General features: G+C 40.0%; 1 protein-coding gene across 2 annotated transcripts in view; it reads left to right on the top strand.

The window, feature by feature from the left end:
- Nucleotides 1-2,895: 2,895 nt before the first annotated feature.
- Nucleotides 2,896-23,163, top strand: part of scai (suppressor of cancer cell invasion) — a 29,499-nt gene continuing 9,231 nt past the window's right edge. Inside the window, exons 1-14 of one of the 2 annotated variants that reach the window (XM_046375444.1) lie at nt 2,896-3,173; nt 4,463-4,587; nt 8,302-8,397; nt 8,485-8,571; nt 9,447-9,545; nt 10,821-10,917; nt 15,283-15,381; nt 15,936-16,088; nt 17,255-17,356; nt 18,001-18,102; nt 19,175-19,253; nt 21,162-21,261; nt 22,021-22,102; nt 22,688-22,760. In XM_046375444.1, coding sequence (XP_046231400.1) covers nt 4,481-4,587; nt 8,302-8,397; nt 8,485-8,571; nt 9,447-9,545; nt 10,821-10,917; nt 15,283-15,381; nt 15,936-16,088; nt 17,255-17,356; nt 18,001-18,102; nt 19,175-19,253; nt 21,162-21,261; nt 22,021-22,102; nt 22,688-22,760 — 1,276 coding nt within the window. In that variant the 5' untranslated portion in view covers nt 2,896-3,173; nt 4,463-4,480. Of the gene's footprint in view, nt 3,174-4,462; nt 4,588-8,301; nt 8,398-8,484; nt 8,572-9,446; nt 9,546-10,820; nt 10,918-15,282; nt 15,382-15,935; nt 16,089-17,254; nt 17,357-18,000; nt 18,103-19,174; nt 19,254-21,149; nt 21,262-22,020; nt 22,103-22,687; nt 22,761-23,163 lie in introns of both variants that reach the window. The other variant, XM_046375443.1, reaches the window with a different exon arrangement.

Genomic DNA, 23,163 nt, shown 5'->3' with positions numbered 1-23,163 from the left:
TGGACCTTGAACGGTGTACTTTTAAGGTATTTAAGTCCCTCTGTTCTGATTGCACACAACTTCTCTGTCGACTCCTCCTGATTTAAAGCGAAATTTTCCTTCTGGTACCTGCAGAAATCAGCCAGGAGAGCCAGTCTGATCAGAACCTCATATCCCTGCACCTGAGACAGTTTGTCCTTACTTGGCAGCATACCTGGCAGCACAGCACTAGAACCTTGCAATTCGATTAGGGCTTTCTTAGGGCTGACATATTCGTCTTAGACGTCAACATCTTCACTAGTTTCGTCTGCATTCTGGGTGTAGACCCATTGTCTCTCTGTTTGGAATGGCAAACTGCATTGCACTGCATCCACAAATGGAGTTTGCATAGCGACGGGATCCCACAATTTCGGCATCGGTTACCCTTGTCCCCGTCTTATGGCAACCTGCTAAAGCTGACGGGGCCGGTTTCCTGCAATCCGGTAGGAATGGTGTCAACTGTCACGAACTGGATTCCATGGAGTGGTTGCAGGCCGACTATAGCAGTCTCCCCGATTACATACACAGGTCGAAGACACAAAGAAAGAGGTTCGGAGGATTATGAAGGAGAAGAATGTCTCCTACAACAGGGTTTTATTCATGAACAAGACAAGACAAGACAACGTTATTTGTATAGCCCATTTTTACAAGCAGCTTATCTCAAAGGGTTTTACATAACATACTTTACTTAACATAACGAGATGGGCACTCTGTGTTGACCAGCAATGAGTACATGATCCACGCTCCCATGGTGAAGACAACAACTATGGCTCTGTCAAGTTGAGGCGGGGTTGCTACTAGCCTGCAAAGGTTTTCAGCAACAGGCGTCGACACAAAGATGTATGCTTCCCAGGGGGGTAAATTCAACGGCCTCCCTGTGGAGAACAAGACCGCAATCAATGATATAGTCAAGAGGATCAAGAGAGTGGCATCTTGCATGTTGCCCAGGATAGATTTCACCCTAAGTGGAAGTTGATGCCAGCTCCGATCAGCAGCCTGCAAATAAGGCCAAGGTTGATAGTGAACTGACAATATTTGACACCGACGTAAACTTTGACCTTTGTGATTTCGACTGAGTGCTCATGCACTGGGCCACTGGCTTGCTGTATTTACCGTGTAATGCTTTTTGTACTGACTGAAGGTTTCAGTTAGCCATGTTAATGACCGTCACTGTGTGTTATGCAAACGAAATGAAAAATGTACGTCATGTTACTGAATCTTGGAGTAAAATGTACCCGCATTTTACTCCGAGATTCGAGTCTAGTGGGCTCCTCGATAGCTCTCTGGTAGTCTGACTCGCCGCAGTGAGTGATTTCTAGCTCCCCGTGCTCAACCTGAGTACTGTGGAGCGGACTGAGTATGCTTGGCGTAGACTTTCTCGGGGAGGTTGAAGAATGTATTCCCCTGATAGCTGGAACACACACTCCCACCCCAGTTTCACACTTCAAGCGCATGATTCCTGATTACCATGCAGTGTTGCTTGGCATGTCAGCCATTACAGCCCCAAAACATCTGGAGCCTTCAGGTGATTTATAACATTCCACTCTAGAACACTGAATTCCGGAATGGATGAGTGTATTGTAGAACGTTATAATTATAAATGATAATTCTAAAAATTTCGGAACAGGTCATTGATTTCCGGAAAAGAGGATTTCATTCTAGAATGTCAAGCGTTACGTTCTAAAATATAACATACCATTCTGGAACACAACAATTATTCATTGGACTGAGGAATCCATCGTGTAATCCTGGAACATTTTATTCCAGAATACAACATTCCTTTCCATTCCAGAACATTGAATTCCAGGAGTGATCCCTGGTGTAAACTCCAGGGAGGCTGAGGAGTGTGATCCCGCATAGTTGAAATACCCCCTCCCACCCCAGTTTGACATTGCAAGGGCACTGTCCCCGATGATCAGGCAATGATGCAGAGGCCTGTCAGCCATGACAGCCCTACAACATCAAGAGCCTTGAGGTAAAATCTAACATTCCATTCCAGAACACTGAATTCAGACACTGATGACTTCATTCTAGAATGTTAAGCATACCTTTCCAAAATAAAATATTCTATTCATAAACAGAAAATTTCTTCCTTGGACTGAAGATTCATTCATTCATTCATTCCATCCCAGATATATAAAATTCAAGTCACAAATTAAATCTAAACAAGAAATTATAATGGCCAGGTCAATATTCTGGGGGGTACAGAATTCCCATGGACCTTTTTAAAATGACAGTCACATAATCCAATAGGCACAAATATAGTGACTGGACAGTGATGTTATTTTTCGGCTCATAATCCTACTAAACACTATATTGCGGTGCAGAATTTTAATTAGAATCAGATGAATGGTTTGCAAATGCAATAGATTTTAACAACACAGGTTACTTATTTTGTATTTTGCTGGAACAACTAAATTTACTGCTTTACTTTTTATGAGTATGAATATCATCTGAGTAAAATGTGTCAATGTCTGTGCTCATGATGGAGGAAAATTCTCAGCAGTTAGCTGACTAAAGTTTATTCATTTTTTTATATATATAAAAAACATTGTAAAAATCTGTAAATAGTTCTCTTACTCTTATGATCAAAAGCATCGATCTGAAGCTCAATTTTGAATCTGTTCTGTAAATAATTTTCTGATAAACAATAAATGTAGCAACTTCTGATCCAACTGTATCAATTTTCAATTTTCAATTATCAAGTTTAAGCATATGCAGGAACTTTAATATTAATGTACCACCATTTCTCTGTCATTAAAACTTAAATTGCTTAAATTATTTGACGTTCTGTCAGTGGGTAAGCTTTTATTTTGGCAATATTGACCCGGAAGTAGCTAGCCAGATTTAGCGGCGCGGAGCCAGCAGCTGTCCTCATCCTGTTTCCCCTGCCTCCCTCTGCCTCCCTCTGCCTCCCTCCTTGTCACAGGACAGCAACCTTTCATCCAGAGTAGCGTTAAAGCATCAGTAGACAGCAGTCCCATTCACGCTGCTGGGGGATACGGCTCGTTAGACCGCGGTCCGGTGTCAGTCTCACGCCTCTGAGATGCCAATACAGTCGGGCTTCACCGATATAGCTCGTCGTGGCTTTTGCACAGATTTTTGAGAAGCATCACTGTGGTACCCCTGTCCATTCACGTAAGCCAGCTGGCGAGGTAAGAAGAATGTGAATTACACGAGCTGTAGCTGCACCCACGGTGTATTAAATGACACAAATTAGCAACCATTGCTTATCTTTGTTGTCCACATATTATTGTCCAGATGTTTATTTAGTTGTGACGTTAAATCGAGTGGTGTCCTGACTTAAAGGTGCCGATAATAGAAGGCTGATAACGTCAGATACAGAGCATTAGCTATGTCATAGCTTACGGCCCATTTAAGCTTGGTTTCATTAGTAGCTAAGAGATAGATTATTGGTGACCGTGGTACATTACACCTGAATTAGATAATTACAGATATTAAGTGTAGCTAATAATTGAAAAACAATACATGCGCTACCCCTGACGGTGATTTTTCTTTTCATACATATGTGCAGTAGTGATATGCTTTTTTTTCAAATCTCTTTCATTCAGGGGGTTTTCGTGTATGTATTTTGTTAGTGTATTTTGCGAGTTTTGTGTTATGATCAGTTTTTTTTCCTCCAATCTCTGCGCCTGCAAGCGTCCTGCCTGTCTGTAAAACTGAATGAGACATGCCGAGTGTCTGAAGGCAGGAATTCTTACTTGCATATTATTTCGAGAGAAATAATTGTTTGATACTGACATGTACGTGAGCCACGCAGGATAGTGGTAATGACAACACAACGTAAGCTGAGGATTTTAGTGTAGTACCATTTGTGAGACGGTACACATGGTGTACAGCAGCCAAGGTTAGCCTACACACACTGACAGCTGCTCTCCATCATACAAGATAGGCACACATAGACACTCTACGTCTGTGCGCTAATAGCTGCGAGGCTACACTACATGGCAGAATAAACGTGGCTGCAAATGAACAAGGTGCAGCATTAGCTTGACATTGTGACCACACTAGGTGCTGCCTTGACCTGATTGCACATCCATCTTGGTGAACTGGGGGTTGTAGCTACTGTGAGAATGAAATCTGGGACAACCCAGGTCATCCTAAAAAAAGGTGACCATGTGACACATTTCCGCCATAGTTTCTTATTTCTATTCATATTTAAGTGGGGCAGCTATAAGACACTCAGATATCTCCAACCAGCAAGGTGTGGGTAGAGGCAGCTGTATCAGCAGGTTAGATATCAGCAGGTTCTTGTTACTGGTTGACATGTGTCAACAAATCATACATTCACATTGGAATAAATGATAGTTCAGACAGCTTGTCACTGGATTTAATGTTTTTAACTATTCTAAACTAATTGGTATTTTCTCCTTAATGCAGTATCTCTCTGCAGTTGATATACATATAATTTGTTTGTCTTCAGGTGTGAAAAGTCAGTGTCATGACTGGAGCTGAGACTGAGGATGATATTCCATTAGGCGAAAGGAAGACTGTCACGGATTTCTGCTATCTCTTGGACAAGTCTAAGCAACTCTTCAATGGGCTACGGTCAGTTTTAAAGTACTCTGTTGTCTCCCGTTGTTGGAAATACACAGACCAGGCACAACATTAAACCCATGACAGGTGAATTGTACCACATATCTAAGCATCACTGCAGACCGAGCACATCCCCTCATGGTAATGGCATTGTCTGATGGCACTGCTGCACTGTTGGTGTTTGTTAACAAATGATGGCGTTTACTGGTGATTCTGGACTATGGACTAATTGACACATGTTCTGCAAGCTGTCATGTGCTTAGACTCTCTTATAAATTATTTGTACAAGGTTTTGGGACTGCCACAGTGTGTAATGACCAACCCTGCCTGCTCTCCCACCAAACGTTTACTGAGTGAGTGTGAGTGTGTGTGTGCGTGCGTGCGTGCGTGTGTGCACATGCTCTATGCACCTGCACGCCGTGTCACGTATTCCTGGTAAACTTGGTTTTACTTTTTGTGTTGATCCTTTCCGTCATCTTGGCTGGAGCTGAACGAGACATGATGCAGCCTGTCTGAGAGTTAGTTTGGCTTTTTAAGGGGGGGGTGCACCATTGTAAAGGAGGTTGACTTTACTGGTTTTATAACACAAAACAAAACAAGAGCATTACTTTGAAACTAAATGCAGCCCAGTGGACTTTCTGTCTCTATAATCGTGCTGTTGTTGGAAGCCAAAATCATACTTGTAAAGAAAATACAGTTCATCACCTAGCCTTAATTCATACAAAGGAATTTAGTTTCTCTTTAGTGACACTACAGTATCTTCTCTGTCTCAGACAAAAATGTTACATATGTAATAAGCAAGATGGGTCACATGTTTTGACTACTTTCCTGAACTGGAAATTGAAACCTTTTTTCGTCTTGCGATTAAGCAGTTGAAGCCATTATCAGCATCACTGACCTATTTGCACCATTTTCAGGCTAATTGTCATGGTAGTAGATTGATTGATACTCCACTGTCACAGCTATACAATTCCATCTCAACTTTCTAGTCTAGTTTTTGAATTCCTGTTTATTTTCACTAAATAACAGCAGTAACATAACAATGTTTCCTTCATTCTTGCACTGTTGGTGGATTCCGTTGGAGTTCCATTTCCAGTGTTCCTGCTTTCTTGTGTATTTTTACCTCGTTTCTTGTGTATTTTGAAAATATGTCAGTTTTTTCTCCATTCAGAAGATTTCTTTGAAAATGAGAAGCTGTTGGTCTTGTGTTGAGGGAACCACTTTCCCCTAATTCTTTATATATGAATACATTTTTACTTGATTTTAATTGTATTTTAGCACAAGTATCGATGGCTTCTCAGTACCATTCTTGAGAAAAACCATAGAGATAGAGAGAAGTGTCACACAACTCACAGAGGCGTCATATCTTATTTTTGTAGCATTTTACATCCCAGTTCCGTAGATAAAAATTACTTACTGTCATTTCCAAAGTTTGTAGCTAATTTTCATCAAAGGATTTTAGCTCTCCAACAAATTTAATGTTTATTTTTTCCCCTTGGGTGCAATTGAAACAAAACAAAACAAAAAACTGTATGGAAAAATTTCCAGGAAAATTCCACCTATTGTTACAAATTATATCTATATATTGTAAATGTATGGTGTATTTATCACATGTCTTGCCCATTGTAAAATTTAATTAAAGAGTTTGGTCTAGACCTGCTCTAATTAGAAGGTGTCATGAGATAACTTGTATTGTGAATTGGCCCTATATAAATAAATCCATCCATTTTCTATACCGCTTATCAGTCAGGGTCGCGGGGGAGCTGGAGCCTATCCCAGCTGACTACAGGCGAGAGACGGGGTTCACCCTGGACTGGTCGCCAGTCAATCGCAGGGCCAACACACAAAGACAAACAACCACACACTCTCACACTCTCACCTAGGGGCAATTTAGAGTAGCCAATTAACCTAATGTGCATGTTTTTGGTATTGTGGGAGGAAGCTGGAGAACCCGGAGAAAACCCACGCAGGCACAGGGAGAACATGCAAACTCCACATAGAAGGGCCCAGACCGGGATTCGAACCTGGAACACTATTGCTATGAGGTGACAGTGCTAACCACTGCACCACCGTGCCGCCCTATATCTCAATATTGAGTGCTCTTTATCATTAACGATCAATCTTTGATATAATGGCAATGTTATTCCTTCATCTGTCTTGCTTTCCTTGTGTTATGATTTGGATCACCTCATTCACTACCACAGAGGGATCTGTTTTCATTTCTGGCTTGTAGTAAATGCTTAATTGTCCTTCTCCCAGATATTTTCAGACCATTTAGTATTTTGAACTGCAAATTTAACAGTCTTAGCATGTTATTATGCTTAAAATCTGTATAGTTAAGCATGTTATTATGGCAGGGCAGCCAGTTTGTAAAGGGTTTATTTTTCAGTGTCAGTTAAATGAAACGAATATTTCATTTGAGAAACTGTAGAAATTCCACCTGATCTACAATATAATTTTACATTACTAGGCATTAGTAGAACTGCAGTGCATCAGTGTTATTAAGAGCCAACTTACCTGCTGAGAGAGCATTAGGTTGTGAGGGTGAGATGAGAGGTCGGAGGAGAGTCTCTTCAGCATCCCTGTGTTCTTGTAGCTTTAGGAAAGCTCAGATTTAGTTTAATGGACTGAGATTTCTCAGGGATTCCCAATTTTTTTGCTGCCGACACAGCACAGAAAGCAAATGTGGATTTTAAGAATGCAGCTGCACAGTAGGGAAAGGTGTTAGCTCACCTGTAGTCTGCCTGTAGTGTTGCTTCCAACTTGAAACCATATCAATGTTCTCCTGCACTCAGGATAAACCTAACAAAGTCTAAACAGATGTATTATTATTGTTATTATTTTAGGTTAGGCCAAGGTCAAGTCCTCAGATTGACTATTATTGACTCCTTGTGTTACTATTACATAACTGACACTTTAAATTAGTCAGCATTTTGGATGTTTTTGTTGTCATATTGTGATGGCAAATATCACAATAAGCTGAGCAAAACTGTAGAGGGCAAACCGCCATACTGGCCATCTGGAGTAGCAGTAGCTGCTGAACCTGTCATCTGGTGGCGAGCCAAGCAAGACATACTGACAGAGAGAAAGAAAAGGGCTGGGATCTTGAGCTCGATAGATGGATGCATAAAAAAATGATTCAGTGATTAGGTGAATAAACTGTACAATCTGAGCTGAGAGTGACACACTGAGTTTTTGGTATATTAGTCAGAACTGCTGCTACTTTCTCATCATATTTGAATCACTGCCAGAATGACTTGGTCATAAGCTCTAAACATGCATTTTAAAAGGCTCCCAAAATCAGAGCCACGTGAAATGACTGCAACAGTGAGACTCCATTTGTGGTGTTACAGCCTTTTGAAAAGATGATTTCTCAATAATCATCAACGCGTCATGGTTGCAAAGATAAGATGTGAACCACTGTTAAGTTTTATCAGAGAAATTAAATTTGGAAAGTTTATTAATACGACTGTTATGATTCAATGTGTTAGACCATGGACCAAACCTTGTTACCTTTTATCAAATGATGATTTATGTTCTGTGGTATGATAGAGATGGTGAGCTACAGCTTTGTTCAGAACTTTAAAAAAAATACTAGTAGGATACTAACATGCCTGTAGTTGCATGTCTGTTCAGCTGCTCTGATTTAGCCGGTAATCGAAGAGCTGATGAGATGAGTAAGAAGTTTTTACAAAAATGTTTGTATGTGTCTGTTCTCCTTCTCAGAGACCTTCCACAGTATGGACACAAGCAGTGGCAGTCCTACTTTGGACGGACCTTTGATGTCTACACCAAGCTGTGGAAATTTCAGCAGCAACACAGGTTATTTCTCGCATCCTATCAGTTCACATTTATTGGTGCCATGTTTCAAGTTTGTATTTAGTATTGTGTGTTTTCATTTACTGACAGGCAGGTTCTGGACAGTCGGTATGGCTTGAAGAGATGGCAGATTGGGGAAGTTGCATCAAAAATTGGACAGCTTTACTACCACTACTAGTAAGTCAGATTATGTCTTGTGTTGTGTTGTCACTGCCTCACTGATGTCTGTTTTCCTCTTTCAGTCTGATTTTAACACTTAAAATCACAAGACTCCCCAATGTCCAGCAAGGACTGACATCTCGTGTAGTGAAATAGTGTTTGTTCATATTACTGTTTTAAGTGATACAAGCAGTAGAGAAGCAGCAATGGCTCTGTGTGTAAGAATAAGATTTGTTTCCAAGTGGCTTTCACTTATAAGGAATTTCCCTTGGTATTCTGATGCACAACAATGAACATAGCAAGACTTTGTGGTGTGCTACTATCAGCCTGCTAGCCATATTAGCTCCTGCAGTTTATGTTTACAACCTGGCCCGTGCTATTTCCTGTCCCCTCCTGCTTTTGTCCTCACCACATGCATACATTTCACCTGGCAGATTTACCATATGACCCACTTGCTATCACAATACCAACAGCTTGTTTTGCGCAGCCTTATTTGAACGAACTCCCCTCAGGTTTGTGCACCTCTCCTCCCATGCAAGTAATTTTCAAGGTCAAGAAAATAACAGTTGGATCACTGCTTGGATCAGTTGTTGCACCAAAAACCCCACAGGGTATTTGTAATTCCAAATTGTGGCAAGTTGGACATGTGCTGCCTGTGGTTCAATGTATGAAGAATCCACATGTATGAGTTTAACATTGATATTTCTAACTTTTGTGTGCTGCGTTCTAAATCATACAGTTAGATTTTTGTTTTTAAATAAGTGCTGTATTTTATCCACTTATCACTTAAAATTTGTGTACATGGTGTAACAGACTCAGAAGTTATGAAGTGTATTGAAATGTAGTCCACTCCAGAGATAGTAATACAACTACTTTCTAATCTTGATTGATAGCCTTCGTACCTCAGAAACAAGTTACCTGAATGAGGCCTTTTCATTCTACTCAGCCATCCGTCAGCGCTCCTACTACTTTCAGGTCAACAAAGAGGACAGGTAAGTTTCAGAACATTTTTTAACATACACTATGTGGACAAAAAGTATTGGGACACATTACACCAACAAGGACTTTAATGACATTGCATCCTAAATACTTAGACAGCTTTCTAGCTATAACAGCTTCCACTCTTCTGGGAAGGCTTTCCACAAGATGTTGTGATGTATTTCTGTGGGAATTTTTCCCCATTGATGCAGTAGAGTAATAGTGAGGTCGGGCATTGAAGCACAAAGGCCTGGTTCGCAATCTCGATTCCAGTTCATCCCAAAGGTGTTCGATTGGGTTGAGGTCAGGGCTCTCTGTGGGCCAGTCAAATTCTTTCACACCGAACTCATTCAGTCATGTCTTTATGGACTTTGCTTTGTGCACTGGGGTAGAGTCATGCTGGAATAGAAACAAACTGTTGCCACAAAGTTGGAAGGATAGCATTGTCTGAAATGTCTTGGTATGCTGAAGCATTAAGATTTCCCTTCACTGGAAGTAAGGGACAGAGACCAAACCCTGGAAAACAGCCCATCCCAATACTTTTGTCTATATGGTCTATATGGTGAGTTACAGTTTCAAGAAGTAGATGCCTTTGCTTTTTATGATGAGGATTGGACATTTAGGTTTTTAAAGATTTTATACTGTTGGTTTAAAAATGTTCCAAATTCCACTTTTGTGATTATCGTCCATAGACAATGGATGTGTGCAGCAAAGTCTAGATTTCTGTTTAAATAATAAAGCTATCCATACTTCATATACTTTATATTTTATTACTGTCAACAAGTCCTATGGAAAGACTGTCTCTGCTACTTTCTGACTATGCTATTCTGTTGCTGACTTCAGCTACAAGCTCATTTCTTCCTTTTTAAGATAACATTTCCTTAAACAGTTGCTCACTATAGTTTTTAACATACATCACTCCAACAGAAGGAAATTGTGCGTTTGGGGATTTTCAGTGGCGTATTAATTCACATTTGGTCATCTAGTGAATATTTGAGGCAGCAAGATGGTGTATGTGGGATTGAGTCAAACTACAGTGGAGTTTTGTGGCAGAGGGGAAGAAGATATATCAGGCTTTGATGCACAGACAAACAATACATGTTGGATCTGCACATGGGATTTGTTGATGATAAGAGAAATATGGCAGATAGCGAGACTTATGTTTTTATTTTCTCAATCACAGAGGCTAGCAAGCAAACTTAACTTGATGAGCTATATATCAAAACTTAATAATTGTAGTCGTAGCTTTAATGGGAACAATTCTTCTGTCTTCTTGTGTCGTTTATCAGGCCGGAATTAGTAGTGAAGAAGCTTCGATATTATGCTCGCTACATAGTCGTCTGTTTACTGCTGAACAAGATGGACCTTGTCAAAGTTTTGGTAAAGGTATGAAAACTTTTTTTAATAACAGCATGCTGAATTATCAAAAACTCTGTTCCCTGTACAACTCTGATTTTCTGAGTAGCATGAACACACCTCCCCACCTTTGTACCTCTCGTAGCATTCATAACCCTAATCCTAAAGTAAGAGATTAGGATTCCTGTAGGAAAGACAAAATTATACTTAAATTAGATCCTGTAAAGATTTTTCCTGCACCTTAGCACACTATTCCTCAAACATTCTTCACTGTCCGTGATAGCATAGTAGTTGCACTGGTCACAGGCCATCCTTCACAAGGCACAAGCCACTTGGGGTGTTTTGAGAGGTCAAGCCCATGCAAGGGGTATAAGCCGCCTCAGAAGAGCTGCTTCAGTCAATGGCTAGTGAGGAGTAAGTAAAATTAGGTTGATGTAGTTTTTCCTACCGCTGGGGAAATTACCCTGTATAATGCACTTATTTCAGTTTTGGGGGTCACAGTTCAGTACATTTTCAGTAGAAAGAAACCGAATCATTTCCCATAATTATTATTCCCATAATAATATTTATGGGAAATGATTCGGTTTTAACCGAACAGACGCCATGGCGATGGGATCTTATATAGAAATGGAAATTACAGCAATCACCCATAAGCACATTCTAAAATATGAATATATATGAAATATGAAATAAATAAAACAAAAATTATCTATTATGACAAGTGCAACATATTTCTTGAAATTTAACATACAAAAGGTGATCTGTGCCATATTTGATTCATTATATCTTGATGGTATTCCCACATTCCCCGTAACAGGAGATTGCTCCAAAGCTGATTATTGTTAACTTGCACCTCTCTCAGATGGATGGCCTGTACGTTGTTCCACAGTATCACTTTGCCAGCCTGTGGGTTTATCTGAACAGAGAACACAGCTACCCTGCACTACTGATAAATGCCACCCTATTAGAAGGCCTCACAGTACAGCACTTAAGAAATGGAGAGAAATGCTTTAGCATTAAGAAGCCAGCTATTAGTTCTGATATGGCCATGTTTGAGACAGCTGCTCCATAACCCATTCACAGTCTGCATAGTCCCATGCCCTGTGTCAGATTGTCACACAGACTATAATTATGCTGTGGCTCTGGTGCACAGTGTCCGGTCTGAGAGAAATCTCAAAGTACCTGAGATCAACACCAATGCCTGGAACACACTACTTACCTACCTACTGGTGTCCACACAATCTTCCTGCTGCAGTTCTGCCACTGCCAGCCCTGTTTTTTATATACTTTAGTTTGCTTATGATAATAGCCACCAATAATCATGACAAGTACAATTTGTTTTTCACACATGCAAAAAATATTTATACAGCTGCAAAACTTTGTTGCACATTTTTTTTTACAAATGCACAGATTTAGATACGTGCATGCAGTTTTCTTCACCTGCACACTAAGGGTGGTAAATAACTCTAGGCAACTGCAACAATTCACAAGCTCCAGATATTGATGGCACTTATTTGCTTCCACACTGGTCATAGCAAACCAGCAGTAGGCAGCCATAAAGATGCTTGCAGGCGTGGTTCTTAACCCTCTGAAGTCATGTATAATTGTCAGTTGTTGACTATTTTTGATTCTAATTTTATATTTCAACTTAGAATTTTTTTTATCTTGCCATTTTGGAATCATTTTTGATCAGCACAACCTCACAAGTGTGATTTACTGTTGTTTTTTTCATTTTGACATGCTGTATTGACACACTGGACCTAAAATCACACAAAACTCTAAAATCCGACTGGGGAAAATGCGCTGAAATGCGCTGAATGAAGTGCGCTCAATGCGCTGGTGTTTACTGCGTCTTCTTGAATAAAATGCGCGCCCCAAACGCGCACCAAACGCGCACCAAACGTGATGGCAATGGTCATGAAAAAAACAGTGCCTATATTTTTTATCATAACTCGGGTTTTACTTGACATATTAACAAAATTTAAAAACTGGTATATAGTTTGAAGTGCCCACTTTCGACACAAAAAAAACTGTGATTCAGCGAGGCTGCGTCTTGCAGCTACGTCGTCTTAAAGTGGTCTTGTGATAAGGACGCGCCGGCGCGTCTGTCGACTCCTGAGGGTTAAAGTAAGGGTGTTATGTTTAATCAGACAACCCAAAAATCAGACAAATCAGACACGAATGTAACGGTTCAAAATGATTTATTACAAGAAAGCAAGTTGACTATACAAACTTATTTTTAGGTAAAATTGTTTGAGGGGTTAGAATGAGTCCAAACAATGATGTGCAACAGGTGAGTGCCTTGACATGTGGTCTGAACAGAGTCCATAAACACAAATAATCCAAGGAGTAGAAACACATCCTCTGGATGAAACACACAGGACACTTGGGAAGCTAAGCAGAGCTGGGCAGGCAATGGGGAAGTGAAACCATGAACCTGCAGTACGGGAGAGAAATGTCAGAATCTCTTGAGCTCAAGCTCAAGGAAAAACCGCAAAGACCTGAAATGCATACCACTGAATATACAACCACAATCTGTTGGAGATCGAGAGTGTGAGCCAGTCTTATAGAGCAACAGTCGGGAGGTGGAGTTGATAGGAGAGATGAGTCGTGGCTGTGCAGGTGAGTATAACTGAGGAGAATGTAGGTCAGGCCTGCTTAGCTCTGCACACACACGTGCCCACACATATCACACCAGGAAGGCAAACAAAACCGAAACACAGGAAAAGAAAACACAAGGGAACCCCAGTAAAATGACTGAACCTCTGAGAGTTGGTTCCCAGAAAAAGGAGAATCATTTATTTTCACTTTACTTCCAACCATAAGTAACACATGACAGAATGAGTATTTTCATGTCATTTTTGAGATAAAATGTCTAAAAGCAAAATTGTTATCAGATAGGGGACCCTGGGACAGATTCTTATCAAATGGAGGTCGGTGGTCTAATTTGTTTGTTGATCCTTGATGTGAAAAAGTTTGAGTCACTGGCCTCTGGCTGGATATGGTACACCTTGAAACACAACCAAAAAATATTTCTTTCGAGAAATGGATTACTGAAAGTGTTTGCTCTGCAGGTCCGGATAGCTTTAGTTGAGTGCTTTGACAAATACCACAACAGGAGCCTGAGTTTTGTTAAGACATGCAGAAGCGGAGGTTGGGTTCTAGTCTGCCTGTGGGGCCACGTTCTGTTGTGGAAGACAGACCTGAAAGGTGTTATTCTCATGAATCTTGGCTTTTTGTTTTTTCTGCATGGAGGTGAGAGCAGAACAAAATCTACCCTTGGGAAAACTTGAATGATGGCACTTTGTCAGTTTGATGAGAATGGCCACAGACTTTCCCTGTCATCTGATCAGCATGGCACTGCACATACAGATGTTGGTATGAACTGTAGTACAGCTGTTTAATGATACATAGCCCATGTTGTCAAAGGCCTATGCACAAGAAGAAGAATCAGCTTTATTGACAGTATATATATTTTTACATACACACACTGAATTCGTCTTCTGCATTTGACCCATCCTTAGTTGAACACACACATGCAACACCCGGCAAATTACATGCAGTGAAACACACACAGGAGCAGCTGAATCAAGCGCCCAGGGAGCAAAATGGATGTTAAGTGCCTTGCTCAAGGGCACATCAGCCAGATAATGGAGGGAGGGAGCATTTGTCACATTAATCACTCCACCACACCCAATTTTTTCCTGCCCGTCCGTTGGGGGAATCAAACCAGTGACCCTCCAATCACAAGCTGCTTCTCCAACCTCTAGGCCACGGCTGCCCCCAAGTCACAAGCCACCCCATCCATTGTGGAAATGAATTGCCACTAATGACTCTAGATAGCGTGTTTTCCTTTCCTTCAAAATCCAGTCAAGGTGCTTCTTGGATTGGGGTCTTGTTGGAATGTGGCTTCTCTTCTTGGGGTGCAGCAACCTTTTTCAAAATTAAGGAAATGCTAAGATGTTGTGGAGCATTCTGCTTAGGTTGTGACTGATAGTGCTCCACTGTGAAAGTGGATCATGTCCATGCCAGTGCCAAGTTGATATGTGACACCAGAAGCTTCGTGTCCACTCCCTTCTACTGCTCATTATAACCCAGAATGAGTCAGTCTTCAGCAAGTGGATTCAATAAAACGTTGAAGTTATTCTGAGAATATGAAAGGGGTGTGTATCTGAGTCAGACATAGAAACTAATGCACTTTGATCACAGCCTCCACTTTCCCCATTTAGAATACTAGGGCAAGTTAGCCGGCTTCATGAAATTAATATGAGATCTTATTTTATGAATCTAGCACAAATCAAATTTTCCTTTCAAGAAAGTGTTTTTTGTTTGTTTTGTTTTTTGTTTTTTTTTGCATGGCCCATTCTGGATTTAACGTCCATCTGCTACCTGCAGGAGTTATCTGAAGAAATCGAAGACTACACACAGCGATTCAACACAGAGGACCAATTGGAATGGAATCTGGTTCTGCAAGAGGTGGCAGCTTTTATAGAGGTACCTGATCCTCAAAGATGTAACAAAACTCAGTGGTTGCAAGGTTCTGTATTTTATTATTCATCTTATGTGTTACAAATTTGTTTGACTAGATCACACATGTCAAACTCGGATGGAAGTACAGTGTTCATAATCTGCATGTCCCAGGATGCATTCTGTTTTTGTTATTCACACACTGTAGGTGTCTAGCTGTTAGGCAAAATGTCTAAGTAAAGTTAGCTGTTTATGCTGAAGGTATGTCAATAGATAGTAGTACACACGTAGTACACATGCATGTCTGCCTTACATTATTTTTGGTAGATTTTCAATTATTTCAAGTTATTTTCTTTTAAAAAAGATAATCAAACCCTACAGTCCTGTAGTCTGTAACAGGAAAAGGTAAATTAAGGGTTTAAATTACTTACAGAAATTAAAACTTTGATGCAGCATTCCACCTTTCTGGACCAACTGCGAGGTAAATAAAGTAAATAGAAGTCCCTATTGTGAATTGTCTACTGCGTGGTACACGGAATCTGCTGTAGCTCACTGGTGTTTTCTCCTCATATATAAAACAGGCGGATCCAGTGGTAGTTCTGAATGACAACAATTCTGTCGTCGTCACCAGCAATCGACTGCAGGAGGGGAGTGTGCCTCCATTGGAACAAGGCATGGTGGTTGGGCAGCTCGTCCTTGCAGATTCACTAATCATCGGCAACTGTAACAACCAGGTTTTAACCCACTAATTCTAATTCACAGTTCCTAACATTTCATCCACATCAAAATGCTTGTTGACCAGTGTTATTAAAGAAAGCTTGTTGGGTTTCAAACAAACAGTATAAAAGATTGAGTAACTTTTCAATAGAGAATTTCCCTGCAATGCCTGCAGCCCTGTTGTCTCTTATGTTTTATCATATAATAAAACCTTTAAAACAACTTCTTTAGCACATTTATAAAAATGTTCTTTCATCTTTGCCAGACATTTGCTGCCACCAACCCTTAGTCCGTCCGTCCATTTTCTATACCACTTATCCGTCAGGGTTGGGGTGGGGAGCTGGAGCCCATATAGGACAGACCTCTCCCTACTCTGTGTCTCAGATCTGATTATTTATCATTTCAACATAAAGTAACTTTATGACACATTCTTCATTTCTTGCTTTGGGAGTTGCTTTTTTTGTAGTTGCAGTGCCCTCTGCTGGGTAGAATATCTGACTGACCATAAAACTAAAAAAATCTGTGTGCTAAAAAACCTCAAACCTACAGATTTCTACAGGGGACAGTTTGCCCCCCCATATCAAAAATACATAGTGTCCTTACCTGTAGGGCTGAGGAGTCATCTAGATTGTTTTGGTGTGAATTGTAGAGTTGTGGAGCAAGCTGCTTCAGAGGCGTCTGCCATTCACTCATTTCTTTCGATATCAGCAGAAGGAAACATGCATCTTCTCACGGATAAGAATTTAGTTAACTAACCTAGCTAATGTTACAGCTCAGCCGAGAAGGATGCCGTCAGTGTTCACCTGTGTTTGTGACAGGGCCTGTCTGGCTATGTGTACATGCATGTTTCTTTCAGCACTGTGATATGGACTAGTTTGGTTGATAAAAGTTTTGGTAATACTTTCTATATTAAACCGCCCACAAGAAAGTCTGTGGACTATCTTGAGTAACCGGGTCATGATTTCTGGGTTCAGTTTTTTTTTCAGTTCTTTTTATTTGTTTATTGTGGTTTCAGCGCCACAAGTCAAGTGCCATCTAGTACGGTAATATTTGTGAGAAGTTAGATATCTCTACAGCGGATATCAAAACAATCTAGGTGAATAAATAGCACCCAAAGTAAGAGCAAGGGTGTTTTTGAGGTACTGTTCCTTCCTTGTACAGTAAGTTGTTTTATTCTTTTTAGGTGAAATTCAGCGAGTTAACCATCGATATGTTCCGTATGCTTCAAGCTTTGGAGAGAGAACCTGTAAACCTGGCCACACAGACTTCGAAACAGGGGTCACAGGTGAGAGTCATGTCTGTGGATAGCGCATCTCTGGTATGGTGTTTTTTGACGAATTAATGCTTTCACGCCATAAAGGCAAAAGCCATGTGCTGCACACACCAGTACAAGGACGTTTTTGGTTTGTATATCAGAGTAGAATATTCCCACCAAGGCAACAGTATACACGTCCCATGAACGATGCAGTCTCTATCAGGGCCAATCAGTATCAAATACCTGTATGTCACCACGGCCAGGCCTGTGACTGCGTCTCTGTAATTAAGTTGTAACTGAGAGCTAAGTGAGGTGCAGCATCCCTCAAGATTTGCATCATTCCCCACTGGTGTCTGACTAACTTTGGGTGGCAAACACGATGAGCAAATGAACATACATCACCTCCTAGAAGACTGGTTACCCTGTCTTACATACATACATGCCACTTTTTTAACTATTTATTCTTTCTTAGCCCTCTTCTTTAATATGCTGCTTAAAAAATGTTTACATTTCGGTTACCTTTTTATTTGTTGCACCGTGGGCCTTACAGAATGATGCAATATCGATTCCTATGTGTGTCTGGTACATATGGCATTGACAATTAAGCTGACTTTGACTTTGAGTGAACTTGAACTGAAATATGAACAGTAATTATGTAATATATTTCTCTACAGGAATCCAATGAGAAGCCAGCTAAAAGAGAAAACCCTCACAAATATTTGCTGTACAAGCCAACATTCAGCCAGCTTTTTACTTTCTTGTCTGCTTCTTTCAAGGTCAGTATTCATCTTAATCAGAGTCTCTGGGTTACATATCATGACAGGTTTATTATTATTGTTTTATTATTGAAGTTCTGGATTGTGACAGATTCTCACCTTTCCACAAGTCATTTACTAAGTGGGCAAATTTTGGGTATTTTTTTTTCTCCTGCATTCTCTACCCATTATTTTCTTCCTCTTTGTCTTGTGCTCTAAAAGTATGTGGGTCTCAGTAACAGCTACAGTTCTGATAGGTTGGACATGTCATCCACAACACAGACACAAAAACAAAATACCAATTGACCATATGGTGGCACTATAGCAACAGACTTTATGTTTTTGCCTATAAACCTCAAGTCTCAGCAACAAAATTTTCCAGGGTTCTGTGTGTCCAGACGAAACTATCTATATAAGCCACGCCTATTGGTGTCTGGTTGTCACTAGTCGTCCTCCTCAAGATTGGCACATGGCATATCTGGACAAATCCAGACAAAATTTGTTTGTCACATTTTGAAATTCTACATTTTGAAACCTGTGTCTTCAGGTTCGCTTGGCTTAAGCTTAATCATAACCAAACTACTTCATAGATTCGTATGAAATTTGTATGAAAAATTTGTATGAATATTTCACATTCCAGATTTCAAAAAAGCTATATAAATTACCTGTACGTCCTACAGGACTGAAAAATGTTCGCATCCACTGAATTGTGAGAAAACTTTGTCTCACTAGAGCTAATTCGACAGTACAATTCAGAGTCCACAGTGATATTCGTTGTGTTACTGTATATGGGTGCAACTAATTATCTTCACTACTGATTAATTTGCCCACCGTTTTCCTCCTCATTTATTGTCATCAGTGCCAAATTTGATGCCATTCCGCCAAAAGGTAGCGCTGTAGCACCATCCTAAGTTTAAATAGTCACAGTGCTCCAGTGCATTGTGCTCAGACCCTGACAAAGACTGCTTCCAGTTATGTTTTCTATTTTAATCTTCAAATTTTATGTCAAGATTTAAAATATGTATTACCTTAAATCTACAAATTGTAGAACTTTGCCACATTATCTTTTTTTTCCCATTGCTTGAATTTTCAGGAATTGCCTGCCAACAGCGTTTTGCTTGTCTACTTGTCTGCAACTGGAGTCTTCCCTACGGGGCATTCAGATTATGAAGGTAAAAAGCTAAATATTAGAAGGCACATTTTTCAAATATAATATCTGAAAAAAAAATGATGTACTTATTTGTAAAATATGGCGATTCCAGCAAACATTTTAATATGTTTTAAGTGAATTATATTAATTTGAAAGACAAAAGCTGTCTAAACATAGCATTCACTCTCACAGTCATAACAAATCTGACAACACTGTTTACTTTTTATCTTTAACATTTTGAGGAATTTGTTCCTTTTCACATGGACACTGGTTATATATTCAAAATGTGAAAAAGGTCTGTCAGCCTCATGTGATTTTTTTTTTTTGACAGCAGTATTTAAAACAACCTTAATTCTTTATCAAAGTAGATATAATGGCCCCATCCTTATTAAGATTTCAATGTTCCTGGAAAATGGGAGAACTTCCTGTCAAATATAATCTGCGTTACCCTACATCACCAATTCAAAGGGTCTGTATTTGAAAACCTGGGAATTAGACTCTGCAGTAAATTAATTATCTTTCTCTTTTAATACCAATCAGTTTGCAATTTCATTCACACAGAAAGGAGTTTGACTACAAGATCATTTATGTTTATTCACCCCAAAGAGACTGAATACCTCAGTGTACAGTAGCTTTAAGCTAGTGATGAATTGCAGACACAGAGGGTGTGTGTTGTGTCTGACTGAACTCCTCTTTCACCAGAGACTCTGCTTTTGTGCCTCCAGTGTCTGTTGGCAGTGTTTGTTCATGAACATTCCCCTCCGGTCAGCAATCAGCACGGACAAAGATAGACTAATTACATAATTACAATACATTATACCATTGCCCACTGTGGAAACAGGTTGAGAAACAAGAGTGAATGTAAATTCACTTTTTAACCTCAAACGTTTAATAAAAAGTGAACTGTGAGCACAACTCCTGCTAGTCAACATCTCTAGATGAGAGCAGAATCTGGTTGTTTATTCCTCCATGTCAAAAAGGCACGGGGTCGCTGGGAGGCTGGGAGGCAGGAATCCGATAAAGTATTCTTTAATATAAACAAAAAAAAACCCCAAAAAACGCTCAAAACAGGCACACACTTACTGTGGCGAAGGATCAACAAAAACTGGCAAATAATAAAAATCATGGCAAAGTGAAACAAGAAACTCCTGGCTTGAAGACATGAAAAAAAAACGATCCGACAAAAAGTGACAGGAAAGACCAGGACTAAATAAACAAGACAATAAGACACAGGTGGAACACATTAGGGGAGGAGAAAGCAATCATGATTAACAAAAAGCAAAGCTACATGAAAAAGAGACACGCAGAGGAAGTGACACTTTCAAAATAAAACAGGACATGACAAAAATCTGGAACATAATAGATGGAAACACATGACAAGACACACATGAAACATGGCACATGGACTGAAAACCAAAAGACAAAACATAACCGAAACACAAGGTGTGACCCTCCAGAGAGTCCAGGTCTGTCAGCGGCTCTCTCTCTTCCAGAGCTTCCCAGGTCTCAGCAGCAGAGCGGTGACTCTTTCCCTCCGCTGTGCTTTGTCCTCCCCATACAACACTCTGCAAAGCCCTGCAACACACAATCCTTTTTCGCTGCAGTTTGTTGGTTTTTGAAATCGCACACTTTGATTTGACTTTGTGTATATATATATATATATTTGACCTGCTCAAAAAACTCACTTCACGTTTTTCATTATTGTCACCGCACATTGTGGAGAGATTTAAAATTTGTCTGATTACAGCAGATTTTTATAGTAAAGAACATAAAAGACGATATTGGTATTAGTTCCATCTGCTAACATAATGCCATGATGCTAACCAATACAATGTAGAGTTCAAGCGAAATATCTGATCTGTATGTGAAAAGGTGTTTGTGTATTTAAATTTGAAGCAATTAAGCTTATATCTCTAAGCATTTCCTGTAGGACCATATGACTTTGGAGGAGTTCTCACAAATACAAATCGAGATGTGGTGAATGGAGAAATGGTGCAGAAGAGGAATCAAGCCCAGAAAGAAATGCACTGGTGAGAATGCATTTAGCATCTTCTTTTGTTTTTGAAACACTGAAAAAGCTAAAATTCTGAAATGTTTCAGAACAAACAACAGAAGAAGGTTGTTAATGCCCTGAAATATGAAAAATATACCCAGTAATATACCCAATTCTCATGCTTCCTGTGTTCATAGTTAGTTGGCAGTTGTTAGACATAATCCAAGAGGACAGTCATTGCAAGCATTCTTGCTTGTTGTGACTAATGACAAATAGCATCTATCTGACCATCTGTCTGCCTGCCGCCTCCTCTCTAGAATAACAGGTTTAGATACTCTCACCATGTGTACACATCCAGTATATTGAGACACATCCATCTGTCAAGAGTCTATCCATCCATCCATTTTCTATACCGCTTATCCGTCAGGGTCGCGGGGGAGCTGGAGCCTATCCCAGCTGACTACGGGCGAGAGGCGGGGTTCACCCTGGACTGGTCCCCAGTCAATCACAGGGCCAACACACAAAGACAGACAACCACACACTCTCGCACTCACACGTAGGGGCAATGTACTCACACAGGCACAGGGAGAACATGCAAACTCCACACAGAAGGGCCCAGACCGGGATTCGAACCTGGAACCCTCTTGCTATGAGGCAACAGTGCTTCTGTCAGAGTCAGAATCAAAATACTTTATTAATCATTGGGGGAATTTGGGTAGGCAGTGTTGAAGGTCACCATAGACATGAAGGTATAGAAACGTACCTTTCTGACCTTTACTTGTTTGTGACGTTGCAGCCTTCATCCAGGGGATTTATTCCCTTTCACGCGGAAGCCACTTTTTGTCATTGTGGATTCTTCAAACAGCGGAGCCTACAAGGTATGTAGCTAGGTTAAACTGCTTGGAATAAAACATGCGTATCAGAGGTATTAGAACTATTTGGAGAACTGAAGTACTTGTAGATGCACACATTGTGCAAGATTGCCAGAATTTGCATCAAAATCTGAACATGCCTTTTAAGATTCAGCGCTGCTTGCATTTTCCAAAGATAATCGAATATCCATAAATCGGCTTATACATCATAAAAAAAGACTTTCTTCATAACGCAACTAGCCTTATCGTGTTTTTAAGCTTTCTTCAATACAAAAATAACCCACTGATAGTTTTCTGTACATGCTTGGATACATTGCGTTGCAAACAGGAGCTGCTAATGCATGATAATTTTAATGACACAAGTTTTCCAAAATGTAGACAAATGTCGGCAAAAATAAAAGAGCTCAAGTTGTAGCCCACAGCTAACTCTGTTGCAGCGTTATACTTCCTGTTTATATATCCCAAAGCATTCAAACTATGGGAACTGTCCATAATGTTTGTACAACTGTCATTGTTTATATGATATGGTGACACTGAATGTATATCCTTATGATTAATATGACTTCTTCTGTATTTTGTTTTTCCTAATAGAATTTCACAAATCTGTTTGGCCAGCCTCTGGTGTGCCTACTGTCACCTACAGTGTATCCCAAGAGTGTACAAGGTGTGTGTCATTAAACGATAATTCAAGTGATAACAATTTGTTAGTCAGTCTCTCAAGACTTTGTGACGTTCTCACTCTTTCTGTGGCTCTCAGCTCCAAGCCCCACTGGTTTCTACTGAAGACTTGAATATTTAAAAGTGACTCACAAGTGAATGTTAAGTGTCAAGATGTTAATCAAACATGAGTAAAACAGTGCAGTTTTTTTGGTTCTCTGGTAAGTACACTATATAGACAAAAGTCTATATAGACCGATCATCAGGGCCATTAATGAATTGCATTCTACATACATAGACCGCTTTACAGCTATAACAGCTTTCACTCTCCTGGGAAGGCTTTCCACAAGATTTTGGAGTGTTTCTGAGGGAATTTTTCTCCATTCACAAGGAGATTCATAATCTCCTTT

Source organism: Scatophagus argus, chromosome 20 (assembly GCF_020382885.2).
Source record: "Scatophagus argus isolate fScaArg1 chromosome 20, fScaArg1.pri, whole genome shotgun sequence".
In the NCBI taxonomy this organism is placed as follows: Eukaryota; Metazoa; Chordata; class Actinopteri; family Scatophagidae; genus Scatophagus; species Scatophagus argus.
Note: the sequence above shows the minus strand (reverse complement) of the source record. Positions and strands in the feature narration are given on the sequence as shown.